The sequence below is a fragment of the Dermacentor albipictus genome, chromosome 3, assembly GCF_038994185.2.
Source record: "Dermacentor albipictus isolate Rhodes 1998 colony chromosome 3, USDA_Dalb.pri_finalv2, whole genome shotgun sequence".
Taxonomy (NCBI): domain Eukaryota; kingdom Metazoa; phylum Arthropoda; class Arachnida; order Ixodida; family Ixodidae; genus Dermacentor; species Dermacentor albipictus.
Window position 1 is genome coordinate 137,999,090 of NC_091823.1, and position 23,926 is coordinate 138,023,015.

A 23,926-nucleotide genomic window follows, 5' to 3' on the forward strand; every position below is an offset into this window, starting at 1 on the left:
GCTGCGGATTTATAAAATTCGTGCTTTAAATGATTCGGACCTACCAATTTTTTAAAATTTATTTTAAAAAATGCGCACGATAAAAAAATTCCGCTTTCAGCAGTAAATCGAATTTAAGTTTCTCTCTCAAAGCGGCAAGTTTCATTAATATCGGCCAAGTGCTTATTTCAGAAAAACGCTACTGTGCTTTACGTGTATTTGAATAGGTGGCATCTGAGTTGAGTCCTAGCAGACTGCACGCGATTGAGGGCGAGTGAGCCGGACGGCGCTCACCCACTGAGGCGCCATTTGTTGTAGAATGTTGCGAAGGTGCTGTGAGCAAATTGGATTTAAAGCCCCTAAATAAATATCAAAGGTAGCGCCATGATTTGAAGATTGCCGCCGTCCTCCTGCCTTGTGGTTTACCTCGACTCTCGGCCCTCATATTGTCTAAACTCCACAGCGTGTTTTCGAGCGCTTTTTTCTTGCTTGTTTTTTTTTTGCTTTCTCCGCCATCGCGTTGCCAAAGATTGCTAGCCGCGTGTCCAAGCATCACGTTTCGCGCCTTCTTTGTGCTTATGTAGCGCGTTCCGTGTTGGCTATGCCGCGTTGCTGTGCCTTCAAATGCAGCACAATTGAAAGGGGCGGCAAAGGACTATTCTGTATTCCATCTGCCAAGCGATACATGGCACGGATGAAGGTGTGGCTTCAACGAATCAGTCGGACTGATTTCAACCCAGCGCAATTGTCCCAGCTCGGTAAGGTAAGTTACGGATTATTCGCTCATCCCTAATCGCACATGCTGCAATTGTATGCGGCTTAGTTTTCGCTCTCCTAAATGCCATATGCTCGCGCTGCATTTATTTGCAACTTTTGTTTTCACAAAATGAAGCGCCAACGGTAACGGCACACAAAGAAGGAACAAAAGACAGGACAAGGCGCTACTTGCATCGGTTTATTGAAGTCATGGTAGCTGATTATATAACCATGGGGGGAGGACGAAAAAAGAGGGAAACTGCTTATGTGAATGCGCACTTGCGAGAACTCTGAAGATATATTTGAAGGGAATCGCCATTATTTATAATCTAAAACTTATCTAAGAACATGCTTTAATTGTTATAAATGTTTAGAGACGGGGTGCTCACACAGGCGCCCCCTCTTCTTTTAATCTGGTTGGCCTCCAACAATTCACGCGCCACAGAATCTTTACTTGTAAACATAATTGTTGTGTCATGAAGCCTTTTTTCGCATACTTGTTTCTTCTCATTCCCGCAGGCCTTGCAATAAAGCGAAAAGTTTGAACTATAGCCGTTTTTCAATAAAAGCTTATGCCCCCGCAGGCGTTCATAGATACATCGGCCAGTTTGGCCGATGTACTGTTTCCCACACTCGAATGGTATGCGGTATACTAACCCTTCTTCACACTTAACAAAAGGTTTCGTATGTTTAATAGAACACCTTACTTTCTTCGAGTCATCAGAATCAATCAGGCGGCGCAAAGTAGCAAGCTGTCGGGCCGCGGAAAAAAACCACAGGGACTTTGTATTTCACGGCGAAGTGTTTAAGATTATGTGCCACTTGATGTGAATACGGTATCACCACTGGTGTAGTTTTCTTTTCGAATGTCTGAAATTCTTCACCGCTTCTTTTCCTTTCTTTTTTCACCTTTTTCATAAGCACCTCCGAAACTGCGCTTAAAACCAAACAAGAAAAGCCAGCCTTCCTGACCTTCAAAATCTGTTCGTCAATGCTTGCTTGGGCCTTAGGACAGCACGAGTTTTCAAGGGCGGACTCGAGGCACATTGTGACAATCGCACGTTTTACAGTCTTGGAGTGTGTAGAATCACACGGCAACAATTCCTTGCGGCCACGGGGTCGGTACATCCAGCAGGAGCCTTCGTCACCCCTTACTAACGAAGGGTCCTGCTGACGAAGGCTCCTGCGAAGGCTCCTGGGATGTACCGGGTGGATGTACCGACCGCGTGCCCGCAAGGAATTGTTGCCGTATGATTCTGGACGCTCCAAGACTGTAAAACGTGCGATTGTCACTATGTGCCTCGAGTCCGCCCTTAAAAAATCGTGGTGTCCTAAGGCCCAAGCAAGCTTTGACGAAACGATTTTGAAGTTCAGGAAGGCTGGCTTTTCTTCTTTGGTTTTAAGCGCAGCTTCGGAGGTGCTTATGATAAAGGTGAAAAAAGAAAGAAAAAGAAGCGGTCAAGAATGTCAAGCATTAGAAAAGAAAACTAAACCAGTGGTGATACCGTATTCTCATAAAGTGGCGCATAATCTTAAACACTTCGCCGTGAAATATAAAGTCCCTGGCGTGTTTTTCAGCACCCCGAAAGCTTGCTACCTTGTGCCGCCTGATTGATTCTGATGACTCGAAGAAAGTAGGGTTTTCTATTAAACATACGAAACCTTTTGTTAAGTGCGAAGAAGGGGTAGTATACCGCATACCACTCTAGTGTGGGAAAAAGTATATCGCCCAGACTGACCGATGTATCAATGAACGCCTGCGGGAGCATAAGCTTTCATTGAAAAACGGCCATGGTTCAAACTTGCCGCTTCATTGCAAGGCTTGCGGGAATGAGAAGAAACAAGTATGCGAAGAAAGGCTTCATGACACAACAATCATGTGTACAAGTAAAGCTTCTGTGGCGCGTGAATTTTTGGAGGCCAACCAGATTAAAAAAAGAGGGGACGCATGTGTGAGCACCCCATCTCTAAACATTTGTAACAATGCAAGCATGTTCTTAGATAAGGTTCAGATTTTCATTAATCGCGATTCCCTTCAAATATATCTTCAGTGTTCTCGCACGTGCGCATTCACATAATGAGTGTCGCTCTTTTTTCGCCCCCCCCCCCCGTGGTTATATAATCATCTACCTTTGACTTCAATAAACAGTTGCAAGTAGCACCTTGTCCTGCCTTTTGTTCCTTCTTTGTGTGCCGCTACCGTTGGCGCTTCATTTTTTGAAAGCTATGCACCAACTAGCCCCACGAAGTGTTTTACTGCAACTTTTGTGCCTGAATTCAACCAAGTGGTCTACGAACGCTACGTGCTTTTAAGAGCGTTAGTTCTCATTCACCACGTTCGTCGATTTCTTCGGTCCTGCTACTACTTAGCTTCGGCGTGAAATTTTCAGTCCGACGAACTCAAGGTGGCGCCCTTCATAGTAAAGTGATATAGCAACCCGATTGGTGATTGATTGGTGACATCATTAGTATATCGATTTTGTGATTGATTGGTGATGTCACTGATAAATCGAAGATGGCGGCCCCATAGTGTATTAATGACAACCCAATCGGTGGCATCAAGTGACTGTGACGTCATAATCCAAGATGGCCGCGAAATTCTGGTTCCAATAAGGAAGTCGTAAGTGAACCACGCGAGTATGACGTCATAATAGAAGACGGTGGCATAGTTTCGAAATCTAAAACTGAAGATGACGACCAAATTCAGGTACCAATGATGATGACGTAATGGTCCAATATTGATGATAGAGGTGCGTGAAGGGATATTGACGTCATGGGACGAAATCGCGCCATAGTTCTGGTTTCCAAAATCTAAGATGGCGGCTCTCGGTGTGACGTCATAGCTGAGATGGCGACTAAAATTAGTTGTGCCCGTACGCACCCTACAATCATAGATCCTATAACAGGGCAGTAGTACAATTGTCCCAATACGGGACTGGTATATATATATATATATATATATATATATATATATATATATATATATATATATATATATATATATATATATATATATATATATATAGGTAGGTACACATTCGTTCCGCTCTATATACTCCGACAAAAATGGGTACCCATCCGGGGACAGTTGTGTACCAAATTCGGTCTCTAAATAAAACCGTATGGGTTGTGGTAAATAAATAAAGCCACAATGAAATACTCGATAAACATTGCATACATGGAATTACTAATTGCAACGAACACAGATATCATTGAAAGGAGAATTCTAGGCCCACATTGACTCAACAAACGAAGCGAATTCCGAGTTCGGACGTATCCTGAGGGGTTTGGTACTCGCCAAGGGTTCGACGTATACAAATCGGACCGTTACTAAACAATTTGTCTTGACGAGATATATATCGCAAAAGATGGGTAGATTAAACTAATCACGTAAGCGCAATTTCTCCGATAGATGGCGCTAGGCGTCGATCGCTCCGCTAGGCGGCGTGCATGCATGCCTATGTAAAGAGCCGTAAACCCTATGTGGCCATTCAAGATACCATCGCCATCGTATCCAAGTGTGTTTCCACGAATGAAAGTTTGCCTACGTTACTCGTGGGTGATTTCAATCACAAAGAAAGTACCTTTCAGGCAAGAATGGATGACTCGTTCGGCCTGAAACTAGAATCAGTCGTTAACGAACCGACAACCCTATAGGGAACTGCGTTGGACTTGGTTTTCTCTGACTTCGTTGGAGAAGGGTGGGAATTCGTCGTGGCCAGAATAGGTTCCATACCTAACTACTTCACTGATAATAGGACAGTGTTTGTGCTAATTAAGAACAGCCGAGAATGTCAGTCTATGTATGACGACGAAAGTGTTACGGAATAAGACAGTTTGTCCAACCAATCAAGTGAAGAATTTGATGAAGGCGCCAGTGAAGCAGATGTTCAGCAGTGACGTGTGTGATAGTTGATTGCAATATGTACAAGCGAAATGTTTGTGAGTGGGTTTATCATATAGAAAAATAAACGTAGGAACTCGCATTTCCATTGATGTACCTCACTTTTATCGCATTCATATAAATTCTTGTAAACCAAACACGCACGTTACTTCAACGTCTACCAGACGGTGGCGGGATTTTTTGTTGACTCGGTGATGCATTTCACGGCGCTGTCTTTTTTTGGCCTGAATGTATACGAAGAGCCCATTTTGAGTGTATCGCCGTACGTTAGCAAGGTGTGATGGTACGTAGGCAAACAGGTGCACTGATGCCGCTTCAACAATACAAGCCAATATCACCCGTTAGCGCCTTATCCATCCGCATCGAACCGTTGTGAACCGGGACCAAACGTGCTCGGTCAGCGACACCACCGCATGGACTGTACCTTGAAGCGATCTGCGGTGCCGACAAAGAATGCCCAGTGCTGATATAGCTTCGCGCTTTGTGTTCTCGCCGCTTACTTAGCGTTGAAGAGAGACGCGCCCGGAGCTTCTTCGGAGGGCGTCTCCTAGTACAGCACCGCGTAGGGGGAGCCAAAGTTGACAGAAGTGAGGGCGAAAGACCGCGCTACTTTTATTTCATTAGGGGCTTAAACTGGACTGGGGCGGAGATGCTCTCTGCGGCATAGTCTATGTGCTTTCGCTCTGGACGCCGAGGCCGATTGTGCTATGTGTCCTCTCACAATTTTTCTTCATTTTCAACAGCAAATTTCCGTTTTCACTATTTTGCCAAACTGGTATATTTGAGGCCCGCATTGTACAACTCGACGTTGTCAATGTTGCTTTCATTATGGCGTGCGTAGTCTGCTATCCAGCGCTCGTTGGTTGCGCATACGCCCTGTTTATGTTGTGGAGAGCTTGTACAATACTTCTTTTCAATATATTTAGCTGCTTTGGTGCGCCGATGTCTCCTGTCGGCTGTTACCAATTGTAATTTGAAACTGCTGTGTTAAACCCATATTTATGAAACTAATGCGTATCTCGTCACAGCAGCTGCACGTTAAAGGTGCACCTGCTGTGTTGTGGAGAATTTAAGAAATGAAAGCGATGTCACTGCACGAACATTGTTTGAACGATGAACTAGCTTGCCCGGTGAATCTCTTACCCGTGTAAAATTATTCCTGTAACCGACCAGCATAACCTGGCCTCCTGACATCTGTTCGTATATTAAACAAGGTTAGCCGATTTTGGATAAGCACAGCCGAATTTCCTGACGAAATTTGCTTTACGGGGAAATTTGAGCTGGGGGCCAACTCTGATTTTCCTATCCAAGTACATGAACAGTGCAGGTGTGTATTTTTGAGAGAATCGCTCGTCCGATTTTAATAGACTTCATTGCACTTCAAAAGGACAGAAACCTGCTGTTTACTCGAAAAGAAGCAAAATTTTAATTTGGGGCCTGGAGCTTTCTTTTTTTTAAAAAACCTCACGAAGGTTAGCTAAGTAACAAAAAAAGTTATAGCAATATGTTCGCACATGCGTAAGTTCTCAAAAAGAAAAGTATCGTAGTTCTCATATGGGCACCTTTTACAGCATCTAAAACTGACATATTCGATATGCGAATTTGTGGCCTAAGCGCAATTATTTCAATGTTTAGGAAAGGTACCCATTTCTGAAATATTTGGGTTATATTTCACACTTTTATGTAACAGATCAATTTCGTCCGTATTACATGCATTTTACATGCAGTTTACAAAACAGTGACACATTTTTTTTAATGCTTCATTACATTGTTATGAACATCACACTTGAATTTTTTTTTTTACATTTCGCAACATTTAAAAACACTTTAGAAAAAGAGTGAGGGCTTAATAAATATCTGATTCAGACAGTCCGTACGTTTGAGTTTCTTTTAAACACTGCAATCTAAAAAAACATTGCTACAAGGTTTCCCGTGTAAAATTATTTCTCCTTTCCTATTTGTTTAACTGGAAACTCACGAGTTTATCATCTGTTCGAAGATAACAGGCAGCAACTCTTCTATAGTAATTGCCATCGATGTAAAGGCACTTACGCCTGCTCAATGCCGATTCCAAATTCAGATTTCTTGGCCTGCTTAGACGTATCTAGGAAGTACTGGAAGTCTTCCTTGTAGGGTGGTGCCAATGTGTAACCGCTCTTGTACACCGAGTCGAACGTTATTAAGGTGCAGAGTCCGTCCAGAGGAAACGTGTACGTCGACCTCTTGAAACCAGCTCGTATTGTGCACAGCAGCGATCCATCTGGCAGCGGTTTCTCTGCAAAGAAAATACGTAATTGCGTGCATGCGTGCAGTACAAAATCTAACGGCACATTTTACACCCTATACTCTAATGTACGCGTACCACGCGCTGAAACTCATTTCTAGTCTTAAATTTTAAGGCTTTTTTAATTCCTAAGCTTTAAGCATAGTAGCACCACTGCCTTTTTCTCCTTCCAGATTCCGGTATCTAAATGTGCCAAAAACGCCTTCACTTTTGCCCGGCAACGCGCCGCGGTAGCTTAGCGGATATGGTGCTGCGCTGCTAAGCAAGATGTCGCGGGATCATATCTCGGTAGCGGCGGGCGCATTTCGACGGGGCCGAAATGCAAAAACGCCTGTGTCCTGTTCAGTGGGGACACGGTAATGGTACCCTGGTTGTCAAAATTAGTCCGTAGTCTCCCTCTGCGGCGTGGCTCATGATGAAATCGTGGTTTTAGCACGTAAAACTCGGGAATTCTTCTTTTGCCTGGGAGCAGTTTTATCTTACAAGGAGATCAAGAGCGTGTTATAATGAACAAATTGCAGATAATGTTATGCAGCGACATCGGAATATTTACCGCACAATTTCTGGAAAAGAAAGAGACAGTCTGAAGACACCTAGCTCGCGCACGCGAGAACACGACTCTATGCCGGGGTGCTCATTATCTGGGAACGCTTGATACACGAGGCGCATGTAAAGCTCTCACCTAAAACCCTGCCTACAGGGTCCTGGAGGCATATTCAGTAATAGGCGCTTAAGGGCGAGCAGGCTCGTCCAGGAGAGCATAGCTGGGGTCCGGGATGGTTTAGGGTGATCCCGTATACGTCGGACACAGAAAAGTTTAGGGATCGAAGTTGTGTCCATGAAAAATTAAATTGTCAGGAATGTGGACATACGACACACCTGCTTTTCAATGCTTTTTCAGAAGCCCCTTTTCAAAAGCGAACGTCAATAGAAGACGAAAATGCAGAGCCGTGCAGTAGCAAGCGCAAAAAGAAGGCATAAACACTGAGCTATGCATGCGCAGGCAAAGGTTGTTTGTTGGACCCTTATTTCTGTGCAGATGTGAACGCTGCCAGTTATACAGCGTGTTTGAGCGAAAACTTTCAAAAATCTTCACAATTTGCCTGTGGCGGACACCACAATTTTAGTTCATGAGCTGGTCTACTCGAAGCAGCGGACAATACTTGAACAAAAATTTAGATCCAAAATCGACTAATTAATAAAATGCACTAATGAAGTTTTTAAGTAATTACACCATGGCCCTTATTGCCGTTTACAAATTCTAGCCGTGGAGTTCGCAAGGCCGATCCACTTGGAATGAAATTTCAAGTTGACACCAGTTTCGAGATGTAAATTCCCGAACTTTGCGGAGAAATGCATTGGCGTTCCAGTTAATTTGTTAACAAAGCGCCATTTCACGCACTGAAGCACACAAGTAACTGGCGCGCCAAAGCATTTTTTCGCAAACTTCGGAACTTGTATCTCGAAGCTGGTGTGGTCCTCAGAATTCGCGTCATGTGGATCCGCCTTGCGAAGTCCACTGCTAGAATTGGTAAACTGCCATATGGTTCGTAAGTTTAGTTACAAAGTTAATTAGTGGATTATGTTAATTAGTCGAATTTGCGTTTCAGTTTTTGTCCGAGTAGTGTCCGCCGCTTCGAGTAGACCGGCTCGTAAACTAAAATTGAGCTATCTGCCACAGGCAACCTTTAAAAGATTTTGAAAGTGTTCGCTGATGCACCCTATATACAAACTCAATACCTGTTGCGCAAGTACAAGCTTGCGTAACATTCGTATACCGGGTACGCAAGTAGTTTGAGGAGATGGGTTGGAATCGCAACAGAGTATAATACTCAGGTTACACCTCTCTAGGCGCAGAACATTGTCAACGCCAACCCGTGTGTCACCTATCTAGCACATTTATTCCAGGCTACCAGCTTTCAGTCTGACCCTAGAGACGAAGTTCATTTCCCTAGTCGCTTAGCAAGCAGACGTCAGTCACTACTAGAGGTCGCCACGCTCTTAAATGTCGCAAAATTCTTTATTTTCTCGGTGAGACAACAGTTTGTGGCCAATTAGAATTTCGACAAAGGCAACTCAAGCGCTGCCAGTTGTCATACGTTATTCAGACGGTGGTTGGATTTCTCCAGCACGTGGAGATCATGATGTGTGAGAACCCTGAAAAGCCATTTATAGCCACTGCTTAACAGTTTGAGGCGGAGGAATGAAAAATCAAGCTTTCTGTGCATAATTTAATTTGGTGTCCCTCACTAAGTTATGGATTTGCTTTTGCCCACATGCCTGCTCCAACCCGCAGATTGACTGCTTGCGAACATCAGCGACTCCGCAGCCCTAAGTATGGCATCCTGATTCCAAATACTTTAACCTGTGCGCCGCTATGTGTGGCGAGTGTTACTGATAGAATTAGTAACAGCCACTCAACGATAAAAGCTTGTAGACGCCTGCTACTGTGGAAGCACTGCCTAACATGAACACGCAATATTTCATCCGAGTACATGGATATTATCGAAGCCGAATTCAAGCTATGCGCTGCGAGCTGCAGCGCCCCCCACGGTCTCCGCAAGTTGTTAACCACCACGACGAATGGCGCAGCGGTGCTTCCTGCCGACCACGTCCTGACGAGCGTGGTTTGATGGCGTTTTTTCCACTCACACTATTAGTGCGGGAGGGCAGTGAAAATAATTTTTGCGTCGGCCGACATTTTCAGCTCTTTTGCTGGATTTACTAGCCCTACAGGCTCCCCAGTACATGCTTGAAATTGCCGATAACTTCATTAAATTGAAACCCTGTCACAAATTTACTCCGCTAAATCCCGAAAAAAATACTCGGTCATATTGCACCTAATAGTGGGAAATAAAGATTGTTCCTTACATCATGAATTTCGATAAATTAAGGTTACTTATATCGCACATTCACTGTAGTATCCATTATATAATATTTCGCGAATACATTGCAAATAATGTATCTCAGAAAATTTTACCTACCTGGTATTTAGAAAATGGAAAGTTTCTGCCAATGCACCACACATTGCACTGGATCTTTTATTAATAGCGCAAAGTGATAATTAGGACCAACTAAGAAGATTGTTATTGTCAAAGTGAAGGTATTGAGAATAACATGCGGCCATATATTTCGTGTTTATTAGGGCAACCTTTTTGGTTTTTGTATACAGCAACAAAGTGCCAAGTGCTTGCGGTAACGGCTGAGTGAGAAAAAACGAAAGCTCTTTTCTATAGTTTAAATTACGGCAGATGGTACCACTGCTTTACAAAGTAGGCACAAATGAAAGGTTCTCCTGTTTATATTTGAGCACGGAACGCTGCTATTCCATCTACAGATAGTGCCAAATAATACCGAGTGCGGAATGCACATGTATATACATTTTATTGCGAGAGATCGTACTTAGCCAATAAGTGTAGCAGATCGAGCAACGCAGCGTCCTATAGTACGTCATACCCCCAGTACATACCATAAAATATACCCAATTTCGCCTCCAATTTTGTGTTTTATGTAAAAGCATATTAACAGTTTTCGCATCTTAATATAGCGAATCTTCGATTCCAAAACGTAATCGAATAATGGCTGTATTCTATGACTGAACTTAATCGGACAATACTCAATTTATTTTTCGAAAATATCAAATGATCCCACACCTATAGTATTCACATATGTGCACAATGCCTAACCAAGGGGGCGTTAGTGAGCACCACCCATGACCATCGTGGTGGATGTGCAATATCCTTTTTATCATGACGCCACTTAGCCTACGAACATTTTAGGGGCACACAGCTGGCTGATTAGCATTTGTGTGCGACGTGATAGGACCAAACCTGCGGGAGTGTTCATCCTTGCTATGCAATAAATGAGAAGGGGTAACTAGGGCCCAGCTTTATGTTGGTCAGAACCATTTGAAGCAATGTGCAATGCAGTCATGGAAAACATAATAACGTGTTTGTTGTTCCTAACGGAAATGTAAAAAAATAGCAAGGTAAAGAACAAAAGTCGGGGAAAGCATTAACTGTCGGTAATAGGTGCCGAACCCTCTGAATTAGGCGAGATAGCCGCGCGATATTCCTCCTAGCGCTTTACACAACGATGACGTAAAACACATGCATTGTTAGGCAATGCCACTATGCAGCGCTAAATGTGCGCAGCACCAATTCACACAGCGCTTATCCTTGGAGCACCAACGCTTGCGGGACTTGAAGGGTGCGGGTGCGACGTATGTGTGTCAGTACAAGTAGTTTTGTACCCTTCGTCCTTAATATTTAGCGTCTCTGCGAAAAATTCAATTTTGTGAACGTTCCCCACTGTAGCGCTCTTTGAAATGCGTTGCAATGCTTAAGAAAGACGTCTGCCTAGGATAATTGGCGCAAATAAACTTACGAGTCGTCGGGCCTGCTGTCGTTGTTTGGCCGGCAGTGGGTGATGTTGGGACTGCAGTAGTTGTCGATGGCACCCTCATTGGTGTCGGTGGTTTCCTAGCGGGGGTGGGTGGTATCACAACTGCTGGTGTCGGTGGTGCCGCAGCTGTTGGCTTCGGTGTGGTCGCAAGCACTGGCTTCGGAGTTGTCGCAACCACTGGTGTCGGTGGTGCCCCAACCGCTGGTGTCCGTGGTGTCGCAACCGCTGGCTTCGGTGTTGCCGCAGCAGCTGTTTGAGGCACAAATGTGCTGCCCAAAGGCACCACTCCAGGGGGCGTCATCCCTGAAGTTTGTGTGGGGACTGAAATAGTTGCGTAATTCGATGTCACTGCAGGCACGATTACGCATATGAAATCGCGCGATAGCATTGAAGTGGACAATGCGCGTTACAACATGTCGTTGTCAAACTACTAACGTTGCCAAAACATGTGTTGATGTACTCTACGGCCTACTTGCAAGCACATAATGAAATACGAGTTTATTTCTCTTCGTGGTACACTTTTGTCATCACAACGAGCGGACGCCGAAAAAAAACTTATCCTTTCTGCAGCGTGAGAAATACCCTGAGCCATTAATTCACTCGCCACTAGGACGAATGCACTGAACATAGAAAAAATGGAGAACACCAACAATAACAAATTTTTAAGACAATGGTTTAAAAGTCCCTGAAACCGACTTACTTTCATACGTCAAAACACAAGCGACCTAAATACAATATAAAGCACTGATGTAACAAGACACTTCTTCTGGTACATTCTATAGAATCAGTAGGCCAATAATACAAGCATTTCAATAAATAAATAAAGAAATGGCTACAACGCTGATCAGCTTTATCAAGTCGGAGAACTAAATACTAAACATTTTCAAACATGTAAAGGTGGGTAAACAGGATGCCCCCTCGGATTTGTTCCGGCAAACTTCTTTGCATTGAGAATATTAAGGTACCTAGGTACCTAGGTACCTAAATAATGTTTATGACGGGCACTGTTCGGGACATGTAGTGCGACAAAAAAGGTTAGATCCATTGGATAGCATGTCGGATTTGGCAAGCAGGTATGCAAGTTTTCTTTGAACAAGGACAAGAGTTTGCCATTTATATCGAGATCTGCAGTTTTGTACACGCTCAACAACTTGTAGGGATACAACCTGAGTGACACTGAGGATATAAGAAGTTGTGAAGTACGGGGTAGTGTACTGTTTAGCCTGCGCGCACACGGAGCTCTAAAGAGTAAGGGCTAAAATATTCGCAGTTCCGCCCGGAAGGCGAACCACCGATTGCGGTAGCAAATTAGTAGATAGCTGTAGGAAGTAATGATACTAGTTTTGCCGGCCGTATAAACTTGTGAGCATTCGCTTACTAACTGAACTAACAACGATAGAATGTGTACGCGTGAGTCAATCAGGACGCAAAAAGAAACACACACAGAGAGACAGCGCTGTCTTTGTGTGTCAGCTTCTTTCTGCGTCCTTGTTCAGTCGCGCTTACACATTCTATCATGGACTGAAGCCAACTAGCCCGCGAACGCGTTTAGCTAAATTAACGAGCACGGCGTCACGCGCGCACAGGTAACCTTAAACGCTACTCCCTCGATGAGCCGCGGGAAGTTGCTGTAAAAAGTCTGCAGTGAGGGATCAGGGCAGGAGCAATCGAGTTGATCTTCAGGCATCCCTCGCTTCAGTGTGAACAAACGTCGAAAGCAAAACGCATACGTAGCGGCCGGCACTACGCGCACTCTGCAAACGTCGCAGATCGCTTTGAAGATGAGGGCCGCGCGGGCGCGCACTTTGGCCACGTCGCAGATTGCTTTCAAGACACACGAGGACCGACTGTCCGTCCCTACGGCGTCCGCCATTCGCGTGACCAACGCCGTAGTAGACGCCGCAGTTTTTTTTTTTTTTGGGGGGGGGGGGGGGTCTTCGACGTACACATACGGCTTAAACAGATACACTTCATAATGGTAAAAGCAATGACCGTCTTGGGCCCTTGCGAATAGTTAAAAACACATGATTAGCTCTAGTTCATCCAATATATGTATCCATTCGGGTGGTTCTGTTCTGTTCTTCACGCAGATATAGCACGCTTTCAATGAAATGCTCTCTCGAAGAATGAATAACAAGCCTCTCATGACGCTCATCCATTCTTGTTTTCCACAGGCTATGTAAACATATTGCCATAAACATGTCACATGGCATATCTGCGTTCTCAGTTGGCAAGAAGCGGATGCCGTACGGTGTTATCGGTAGTTCTTTTTTCAACGTTCTTTGTAGGATGTCCCACAAGAACATTGCATCTGAACAATCAAGAAAGATATGCTCAATCGTCTCTGGTTGCCTGCATCTTTAGCAGTTGACAGACCACGGCACAAAGATTCCCCTTTCTCTTAGCCATGGCTTCACTGGTAGCGTTCTACTGTGTAAATGGAAGAAAAAGGTTTTTGCGGATGACCGTATCGGCATCCGCTTCACTCGCTTGAGCACGTTTCTTCCTCTGGATTCAATGCGGTACATAGAACGATAGGTAGTCACAGGCAATGATACATCAAGTAAATCTTTGTACAGTCCTTTCCGTTTAACAGATGCAAGGTAATTAAATGAAAAGCGCGTATGTAGGAAGTGAAAGGCCAATACGACTTCTCGCAGGAAGTCTCTGAGCCTAGGTCCTGTGCTGTAATCGGAGGACACAACGAATTAAGGCAATGCATTCCTCAAACGCCTTTAAAGGACTGTGCACAAGAATGTATCTTTCTGATCACGTAGGAACAAAAATCTCGACACAACTTGTCTTAAAAAGAGATGAACCAACCCTAGGCCTCCACTTTTCACTGTTCTGAACAAATTAGTGCGACTAGAGCGCTCCCATACGGAACCAAAAATGAAGATCGCAAACTGCCGGTGTATTCTTTGTATGCTGACTCTTGATGCGCACAATGCTTGCAAAACATACCAAATTTTGGCCACTAAAAACACATTGCACACTGTTGCTTTTGTGATTATTGATAGTTCTCTCCCACCCATCCTTGCAGTAGACGCCACAGTTGTCTCCACTCTGTACGGAGCGGCGGGCGACGAGGGCATCGAAGCACCCTAGCAGCCGCCGTAAAAGAACGCCCCACCTGCCTCGCGCGACCACACATCCGGGCACGCATCCGGGCAAGTATTGAGCCGCGTCCCTCACCCGCGGAAGTGAGATTGAACCACGTGCAGAGGCTCAACCTCACACGCTTTCACTCATACGGTACCTCACGGCGAAACCGACGCCCACAGCGATGACGGCGGCAAAAATTCATCTGCAGTATCCATGTAATCGCTATTGGAATAAAAAAAACTGAAAACTTGATATTTCATCATGAATATTCTGAATGTGCCGGCTGCAATGTGACGGGATAATTATGGGTGAACAAACTGATTGTGGTTTGCGAGAAGTGCCAAATATGCCTCAAAGCTTGTATGTGAAACAGCAGAGCAAGCAGTATGATTTATCAATACACGTCATAGTATAAACAATAATTTCGGAAGGTGGACGAGAATTTTATAAAGATTAATTTTTGATCCATGCCCTTCTTCCCCCGACTACGGTAGCACGATTTTATAAAAGTAAATCCCAGTTAAATAACACAACATTAAATATCACTCTGTCGTGCTTTGGGACGTTCAGTTATCTTTTGTTTGTAGTCGAATGTTCTTGATGAATATTTAATTCAAAAATGAACAGAAAGCTATTTAGGACTAGGTAATCTTGTTAGTGCAAAAAAAGTAAAAATGGGAAGTAAAATATTCGTAAACCTCAGCCGGGGATTCCAACTTTCGCCCTAAGGCTTCTCACCCAATATTTTACCACTCCACCCCGCCTAACGTCGTTAAACTTGTACGGTGACAACGGACAGCGGATAGAAGCATCGATAACATTCTAGAAACTTCCGATACAGGTAGACGCGTGCGTCCTGCGCTGAGCGATAACATTTTTAGACGTTAAAAGCGCTCACCCCTAAAAGAGAAATGAGTGCACGTGTCAATATTACTGTGACATCTCGCCACATTGAAAAAAATGGCGAAATGGACGCAATGTTTTCAGAACCACAAACATGAACAGCTTTGTAGTTGCGAAAAAAGAAAGCGTTCAGCTTTTACTCTTCTTCGACAGGTATACCAAATACTTGTTTTGGTAGAGCATTGTCATCTACAGTGAAAGCTCGTTAATTCGAACTTCAATAATTCGAATTTATGGATAATTCGAACTGTACGATTTGGTCCGGCCAAGCTCCACAGAAGTCTATGTATAAAAAAGTCCGTTAATTCGAACGCGAGAAGGTTCCCTCACAGATAATTCGAACTACGCTCGCTTGGCACACGTCTAGAGAAACGCGCCTACTGCCTACACACAAGGCTGTATTGCCTCCGAAATGGAGAGAACGGCGAGAGAAAGCAAAATCGGAAAAAAATCTAACCGACGCGGGGTCAGCCAGAAGGCAGCGGCGGCTGCCGCCTCTCCGTTCTACGTAACATCCGAGACTTCTTGCCCATTGCGAATCTCGGAGGGTTTGCAAATCTTGTACAGCTGCTAATGTTGTGCGGAGATGGCACGGCAAGCTCCAAAACACAGCGAATCACGTACGTCACAGCTGCACTTGCAATCAAGAACCAACGAATCCGGGCCTTCGCCACCTTCACATGTTCAGCGTCTTTGTCTCGGCAGTCTTCATTGGTTGTGCACCTCTGTTTTCAGCTTAGCAGGTATCGGCCGTCGCGATTCATTGTGATGCTGTTAAGCTTCGGCTAACGTTCGTTTCGGTGGACATCGGTGGTGTGGCACAGTCGGACCCAGAGCTTCGACTTGAAGATGGCGTGTGCCCGCGGCACACGCCATCACTTTCTGACACGCGAAATTCCTGACATGCCCTACTGCTTCCAAATCGCAGTGTACTGTTGCCCTCCTTCACTTTCGTTAGTTCGAACTTTCGTTAATTCGAACTGAAGCGGCTTCCCCTTGCGGTTCGAATTAACGAGCTTTTTCTGTATGGTCTGCGAGGCTAAGCCATCGCGTAACTTGCGAAAGCCAAATGCCTGGCTGTCCGAACAAACATGGCCAGCATTTCGTAAAGTGCGCCACAAAAGTCGTATAAGAAATTCCTCTGTCCTGCGGAAAATCCTACCTTGGACAGACAGGCCGTTGTGTGAACGACCGGCTTAGGGAACATGCGAAAGGTATAAAACATAATGAAGGTGAGCGACTTGTGGAACACTGCACTGCTTGCACCGATTGTTTTCCACGTTTCCGCGATGCGAGGATTTTGGGCAGAGACAGGCATCAGACATCGCGTGAAACATCGGAAGCCTTCTACGTCAAGAAAGCGTGTCCGAACTGTGTTAGTGATACATCGTTTTTTTTTTTTACGAGGCTGAGCTGAAGTTGCTATCGTGCCTACTCTGATAAGACTTTCTACTCCATGTTGCCTTGTACGCATGCGCGGTGTATTGGAGGGCTATATATGTCGAGTGCTTGCACCCTCATTAAACAGTTGAAGTAGCGCCCATGGTGTCACCGTGTTTCTTGGGTGTGTTGTTTTTTGGCGCAAAATCATTTCAGTATGAAGTCATCCGTTGCCCATAATGTGTAACTGTAGAGAGGTGAGCTTTCTTACGGCCCACAATTTGTAATGCAGCCATTTGGTAGAATTTCTAGTCACAACTTTAATTTTCCGTGGTATACTGAAGTTAATTTAGCATGAACTAGTGTATGTCGATTATGAAACATATTTTTCTTAGTTGATCTCATTTTTTTGTAAGAATTATAGTAATGCACTCTTTACTGTGTTTCTCAGCGTCACCCATGTGGCAGTTTGCATCATCGTTTGACCTATAGTGGGATCCGAGTGGACAAACCGCTACACTGCATTTTCTTGCTTGGTCCATTGCTGAACATCTGCAAGCCCCACAGAAGTGAACAAAGCCATCTGCATTAAATGGAATAAACTTATTATCCGACCTTCATAAGTCATCTGAGCTGAAGCTACAACTAGAGAAGAAAGAGCATGTTTTCTGGAAAGATTTACTGCTGCATAACGTCAGGAGCTTACACCCGAGGGGTTATGGTCTAGAACACGGATGGTGTTATATGCTGCATAGAATAACTTCGTCAGTAGCAGTACTGCCTGCGTTTGTAGGATCAGAGTGCAAGGTGTTTTGGCAATCGTATCAGAACAGAAAAACACTAGAATAACGGTAATTTATAGTTTTACAGATTGACACTCACATCTAGTAGAAACTATTAAGGGACTCGTACAGTATCAATAAATATGGATGAAAAAACGAAACTTGAACAAGAAATAAAGTGGTGTCAGCTACAAGGTCAAGCCAAATACGTGCAGTCAAAATTCGTCTGTTCGTGATCTTTGAGCTGTTAGGATGTCGGAAAATAGATAAAAGTCTCAGCCAGATTAGTGCAACAAGTTCTGCAGTGAATTAGGTCATATAGGCTGGAGCTCTTCTCCGCTCGTACAACAATGCAAGCGCAGCACATATAGCACACTTCAAAAGACAGTTGTGTGCGCTTTTGTTGGCAGCCTGGTTCCTGCAAAAGAGAAGAGGCTAGTGAAAACATACAGTTATGTTAAGGCAGATCAAATTTAGCTGAAGTATTTGCCGTTCCAAACCAAACGTCCCAAACATTGCGCTCGAACTTTTCCGATTCCATGCCAAAAAATTGTGGTGAATCATTTTGCTATTCTATTCGTTCTCGTGAACTTTTTTTGCAAGAAAAACATTTTGGCTACCTCTTACAGTGTTACGAATGTTGCGGTGGTGGGTGAAACCTACATTGCCAAAAAAAAACACAAATATACAAAAGTACACAGAGGACGTTACAACTCTGGTCGCCGCTATAACAGTATTTGCGCCTACGTAATCCCGCCTATTGGTGGCCACTACTTTTTCCCACAGTGTGATTGGGGTGGAACAATACCTTGATTCAGCGCAGAGTTTACCGACTTTTAGAAAATTCGACAAGTTTTAGATGCACAATACCACTTAAGAGACTGACTGAATAGTTGGCAGTAAAGTCCTTGAAAAAGTACTGAACTAAATGGGCGAGTAGTTCGGACTGAATGAGGAGCAACCATAAAAAAGGAAATGAAACGGTGTATTTGTATGTATTGAACCATGTATTTTAAATGCGCTGCATTTAAAATACATGGTTCAATACATTTGGACGCCGGCCCGCAAGTCCGCTTCACTGTGCCACGCGCGTCTCCGGGGGAAAACGAAAGATACAGTGGGCTCGCAGCTAAAATGGTATGCTGATTTGTGTTCTCTGCTGATGGCTTTTTTGATAATACTAATCCTACACCCATTCTCCGGTTTAGCATGGCACCGCCGACGAAGTAGGTGCCACCAAGAAAAGTAAGACAGCTGGCTTAGAAAGATGTTGTCATAGCAAAAGTGTATATGAAACACTGAGTCATCCATAGTCAATGCTTCTAGACTGCTTCTCGATCGCTTCTTGACCCGCGTGATTCGTGCTACGGAGCGGAATGGTTTCTTCAGCCCAGCTTCTGCACAGGTGAACTTTGCTTTAGAGCTCGCATCGCTGACACAGCCCGTGAGATGCACGGTTCGTCTTGCAGTCGCATCTCATGGCGGCACGTAGCACAAACATTGCGAATGGTCCGAGTACACCACTGTGTTGCCATATTTTACACGGGGCGCCTGTGTTCTTATGCAGGAAGAAGCTTGGTCTGTACAACTAAATGTAGAAGTGCTCAGGCCTACCAGGTAGTGCTGGGCGAAGCCGCAGTATACCTTCCATTCTAGCAGATGACCACAGGATGATGCACTAAAACTGCCAACTTTATTAAAATAAGCCCATATACAAAGGAAATATTGTTTATATATTATATTATTATATAATAGCTTAGGCAGGAAAAATGCCGTGGCCTGCGATCAGCGGAGCCACTAGGTGTTTTCTGCGGAAGACCAAGCCACATCTGAGATGACGTAATGCTCACTGTTTGCAGCCGTACAGCGTGTATTACACAAGAGGGCGTCGTAGGATTCAGTTTGGTTTTCGCGCGATCGTGGATGCTGAGAACGGGAAGAGGCGAAGATCTAGAAGGACGATGTCCCCAAACAATTACTCAGCTGACATCGGATGCAGCACGCATGCCGAGAAAGAATGTAGGGTATACCATTTGGCTGCTTAAGTTTAAAGGCGATTCTGCGGTAGCTTTTAGCGCAGGCAAGAAGACGCTAATATTTATTATCCTAGTACGGCCGATATGATGCAAAAAAGATGTCGTACTGTATGGCCAGTGCTTCTGCACCTGAAAATTGTGCCTGTGAATTGGTAAGCATAAAGATTTTTCAAGAAATTTTATTTTTGGATTCATGAATGAACTTGTACAGTATAACTTATCTTTCGTCATCAAAGTTTAATTGACCACGTCAATGTTCAGCATTCGGTCAGTAGTATACGCCACAGGCTCAAAATAATCATTTTAATTGCCACTCAATTTTCCGAGAAGCCTTTAGACACGCTACAAGATCTCAAGTTTCAACATTTTGTGAGAATAGAAGAAGCAAATTGCTTAAGAGAGCTCACAACGAGCCTACAGGATGACGAATTGACACTTCACCGTACAAAATCATTCTTTTTTCTTCAAAAGATGCTGCCGTATAGTATCACTGAGTTAATACGGAAGCGACGTTTCATCCCTTCGTCACACAGAATCGCACCGTACAATCTCGTGCCCATCGTGCTAAATTCCTCGTGATTGAGGACTGTATATCTCATAATTATTTAGCTTTCAGACGGTGCATCATCACAGTACAAGAACAAGAAAAATGTTGAATGTCTGCGATAGCGTGAAAAACATTTTAATTTTATCGGCAGAACAAAATTTTTTGAAACGTTTCATGGCAAGAGCGCTTCTAACCGGGTCGGCGACACCATGAATTAGTTGGCAGCCAGGGCCAGTCTTGAGAAGCCCTATACAGGACATATACATGCACCCCGTTGGCTGAAGAATTGCTGTGCGTGCCAGAGAGAAGGATTGAAAAGGAAAAAACATAAAATGCAAGCAAGGTTGGATAATACGATCTCTCTCAAAGTTAGGGGTACCTTTTCACAATTTCGTGCCATCACTGCAGATGTCTATTATTTGTGGGCTCAACTCTTACTCCGCCACATGTGCTTTGTAAGGGCCAAAGGCGGTCGGTAACGCAGTGAAGAGCTGCAACCTCTTGAAAGCGACAAAACAAGGCACACGATATGAGTCCTAGGAGCCATACTGCGCCTGTCCTACCTGCACCTATGTGGCGATGTGAGAGTAAAATAGCTGCTCCCAGGAATGACGTTCCTGCCTGCCACGTTTCTAAGTTTCCGGTCATGTGAGACCGTAAAGCCAAGCACCATATTACCAGCCGCATGGTTGTCGCATCGTTCAGTTGCCGCGGTGAAGTGTCCACTGCTGTGAAGCGCACTCACTGGCCGGCGCTTATGTTTACGGCCAAAGTGAACGCTCTACATGAACATAATTTTCTCGCTTAAAACAAAAATACTCCGATTAGACCATCAGAAATGCATATCTTTAGTACAAGCTTTAAAATTAATTTGACCATTCATCATTACTTAAGCCGCTCCATTATTATTTATGTGCCTGAACATCAGGCATTTTCAGTTTTTTCAATGTTTGGACCTCTTCCATATTGAAACTAATTTCGCATCGACTTCAGTACTTTTTAATACGCTCTACGCCAATAGTTGTGTAGTTTCTCTAAGATTTGTAAAATTTCCAGCAGGTCAAAATCAACCCGTCGTCACCCTAATTCTTCACCACAAAGCACATAGTGAAATAAGGTAGCTGTCGCTAATGGGAGAGAATTAGAAGGGGCGATTCATATTATAGCTGCTAGAAGATTAAAAAGGCGCTCCGTATATTATTGTATATTGCGAGATTTGTTTTTTTTGCAAAGGTTGTTGCGCCCATGGCCGCAACATTCAAATCGCTGTATATGACCTAAAAAATTTCCCTTGTGCAAATGGGTTGGGAATGGCACGACAAAATGATTCAGCAGCAATATTTTTTATAGGATCGAAGAGGGTCGAGTTCAATCTGACCCCACTCTATTCGTTTTTTAGTTCACTTTTTGTTGTAAATACTTTCATTCAGGGTTTTTATTTTCTTTTTTGTGATGCGATGCGGTTTTTATTTATATTTGCAAATAAGGTTTTTAAGTTGTTCTGGCGCTTGTGTAGCCAGAGAGACATACAGAGATTTGACACCCATTTAATGCACCCACTAATAGATGGAATATTTCTGATAAAGAAAAGTGACACATATCTGCAACCATTTCCTAGCATTGTTTGTATTAGGAGCTACGTCACTGCTACATTTTTTATCACAATAAAAAATAATATGAGGTCCAAAGTTATACTCTGTTGTGCTGTTATTTTTGGTTACATATTGAAATAAAAATCGCAAGCACATCCATAAGCATGAAGGAATCATCAGAAACGCCATTTCATGGTTGCTAAGTTCCTCATTGGGATAGGGTGTTCATACGCATGATAAGCTAACCAACGCGAGTGTTTTGAAGCAACGTTCAAGTAACGGTCTCTTATGACTTTGAATACCATCGAATGTCCACTTTCTACGGAAAAGTACGCTGCACCCGTTGTTTTATAAGAGCAACTAACTGGTGGAAAGCAAGAAAAATTGCAAAAATTATAGCGACGTACCTGCTTGTTCACAGAGACGGTAGCCTTATTGTAGCGCGCTTCGCCGTCCTAAGATTAGCGTAGGGAGGGACCATCTATCCAAATACAAACCGCTCAGGCGGGGAGAATGGTGGCGCTTGCGCAGCCAGATCTACAAGAAGCAATCTGACACAGAAACAATACACCCACTAATGGCAGGAATCTTGAGAGTTGTTCTCTTTTCGGTGGTCGAAGTCCGCCGCAGTCGCATTCTATCACGCCGTACTTGAACTGATGCAGCTTTTGTACGATATTCCGCGAGAAAGATGTGAAGCACTGACGCTCGCACCTATAATGGAAGCGTCAGGCCTTTTACCCCGCTCTAGTGCTTTCGGCGATCGACCGCAGAATACCTGTATGTAAGTCATCAACTGACTTATGTGCGGAAAAGCACGACAAATCACTCCATGGAGTGGCGCTATTTTTTACAGTATGACTTACCTGTTTCCGCGCCGCTGTATAATTACGCCATTGCCGAAGCACACCTGAGTATTTCACTTGGCCGTAAAACAACGCCCTTGAAGATGCGCAGCATCTTTGTGAAATGAAAAGCTATAGAGGCAACAGGTAAAAAGCAGACAAGGCGAGGCACAGATCACATCGCAGCCTTGCTTACCCTCTAACTGCACACGAAGAGCGATTGGAGGCAGCGGTGCGGGGCTACCTTGAGATTCTCGAGCAAAACGCTCGGGCTTTCCTTCACTGAAGGGGTGTTTCGGGTAGAGGGTCGAGTCGAGGAGCACTTGTGAATACCGGGGTCAATCGCCAGAACGAGCACGGTGTAAGTTGTACTTGTGTTCCGCTGTCCCGCTTGTTGAGACAATGACCATTTTTGCTTTTTGTTCTACGTACCTATATATCGTTTAGAAAACAGCGAGCTGAAGCGTACTTAATTTTCGCATTATGGAATACGTCGTGAAATGGCTCGAATTCCATACAGCGAAAAAAAATGTGCATTCGTATACGTATTGCTTCTCCTTTGAGTAACATTTAATTGGCCCGACCATTTGAGGGATTGCCTCTTTTGCCTCTTTTTATGTGGGCTGATCCATATTTAATGTTTTTGTACTGCGACAACAGTACTTACCGCCTCATTCCTGTAACTACAATGAACATGCTTCCTCGGAGCCTAGGCCCTGAAGTTTGACGCAGGGAGTGCCACGGAATGGCTGCATTTGGTTCATTTTAGCGTTGTATTTACGAACCCGTGTGTGCTGGGCCTACAAACGCCGAGGCAACAAACTGTTACTCCTCGATAGTTCAGCACATTCTAAGCTTATAATGAGAATGGTTAGACGCCTAACCTTTGTTAACGGTCTGCCTAAGTCATGCAGGTTTATGAATGAAACTGGCTTCCACATACAGACTTGTGACCCTATTGATGCGGGGTTGTCCAAGCGTTTCCATTCGTCTATTACACGCAACCAATTTAGGGAGCTAATAAAGCTGGCACTTTGAAATATGGCAGCTATGATACTGATGTTCCAGCAAGAAAAAAAAAACCTATTCCGAGTTATTTCGCGCTCTTCTATATTTCAAAAATTCTCAGAAAGAGAGGCGTGGACGTCGTCATCTGTGGGTTTAGTCGCCTTTGTAAACTGCACATGCTAGTAAGTTACCACTGGAGGTTGTATAACCCGAGGCAGCACTGAGTAACTCTGTCAGATGTTTGTCAGCTGCTACGAATGTTTTGTATACTCCGTCTGACTGTGATGAAAGAAGCGTACGTCGAATAAACAGGCGACTATCTCAAAGCATGGACCACAGATCGCGCGCCCAACCTTGAGCGTGCGCTTTCCTGTTAGTGAGCTTTCCATTGTATGGACCAT

General features: G+C 44.1%; 1 protein-coding gene across 4 annotated transcripts in view; it reads right to left on the reverse strand.

Moving 5' to 3' along the window:
• The window catches only part of LOC139057936 (uncharacterized), a 117,493-nt gene that overhangs the window by 63,113 nt on the left and 30,454 nt on the right, over positions 1–23,926 (reverse strand). For 3 of the 4 annotated variants that reach the window (XM_070536739.1, XM_070536740.1, XM_070536742.1), the window contains 2 exons: positions 11,310–11,648; positions 6,692–6,914 (listed from right to left, as the gene is read on the reverse strand). In XM_070536739.1, the coding sequence (XP_070392840.1) occupies positions 6,692–6,914; positions 11,310–11,648 (562 nt within the window). Of the gene's footprint in view, positions 1–6,691; positions 6,915–11,309; positions 11,649–14,358; positions 14,506–23,926 lie in introns of those variants that run through there. The other variant, XM_070536741.1, reaches the window with a different exon arrangement.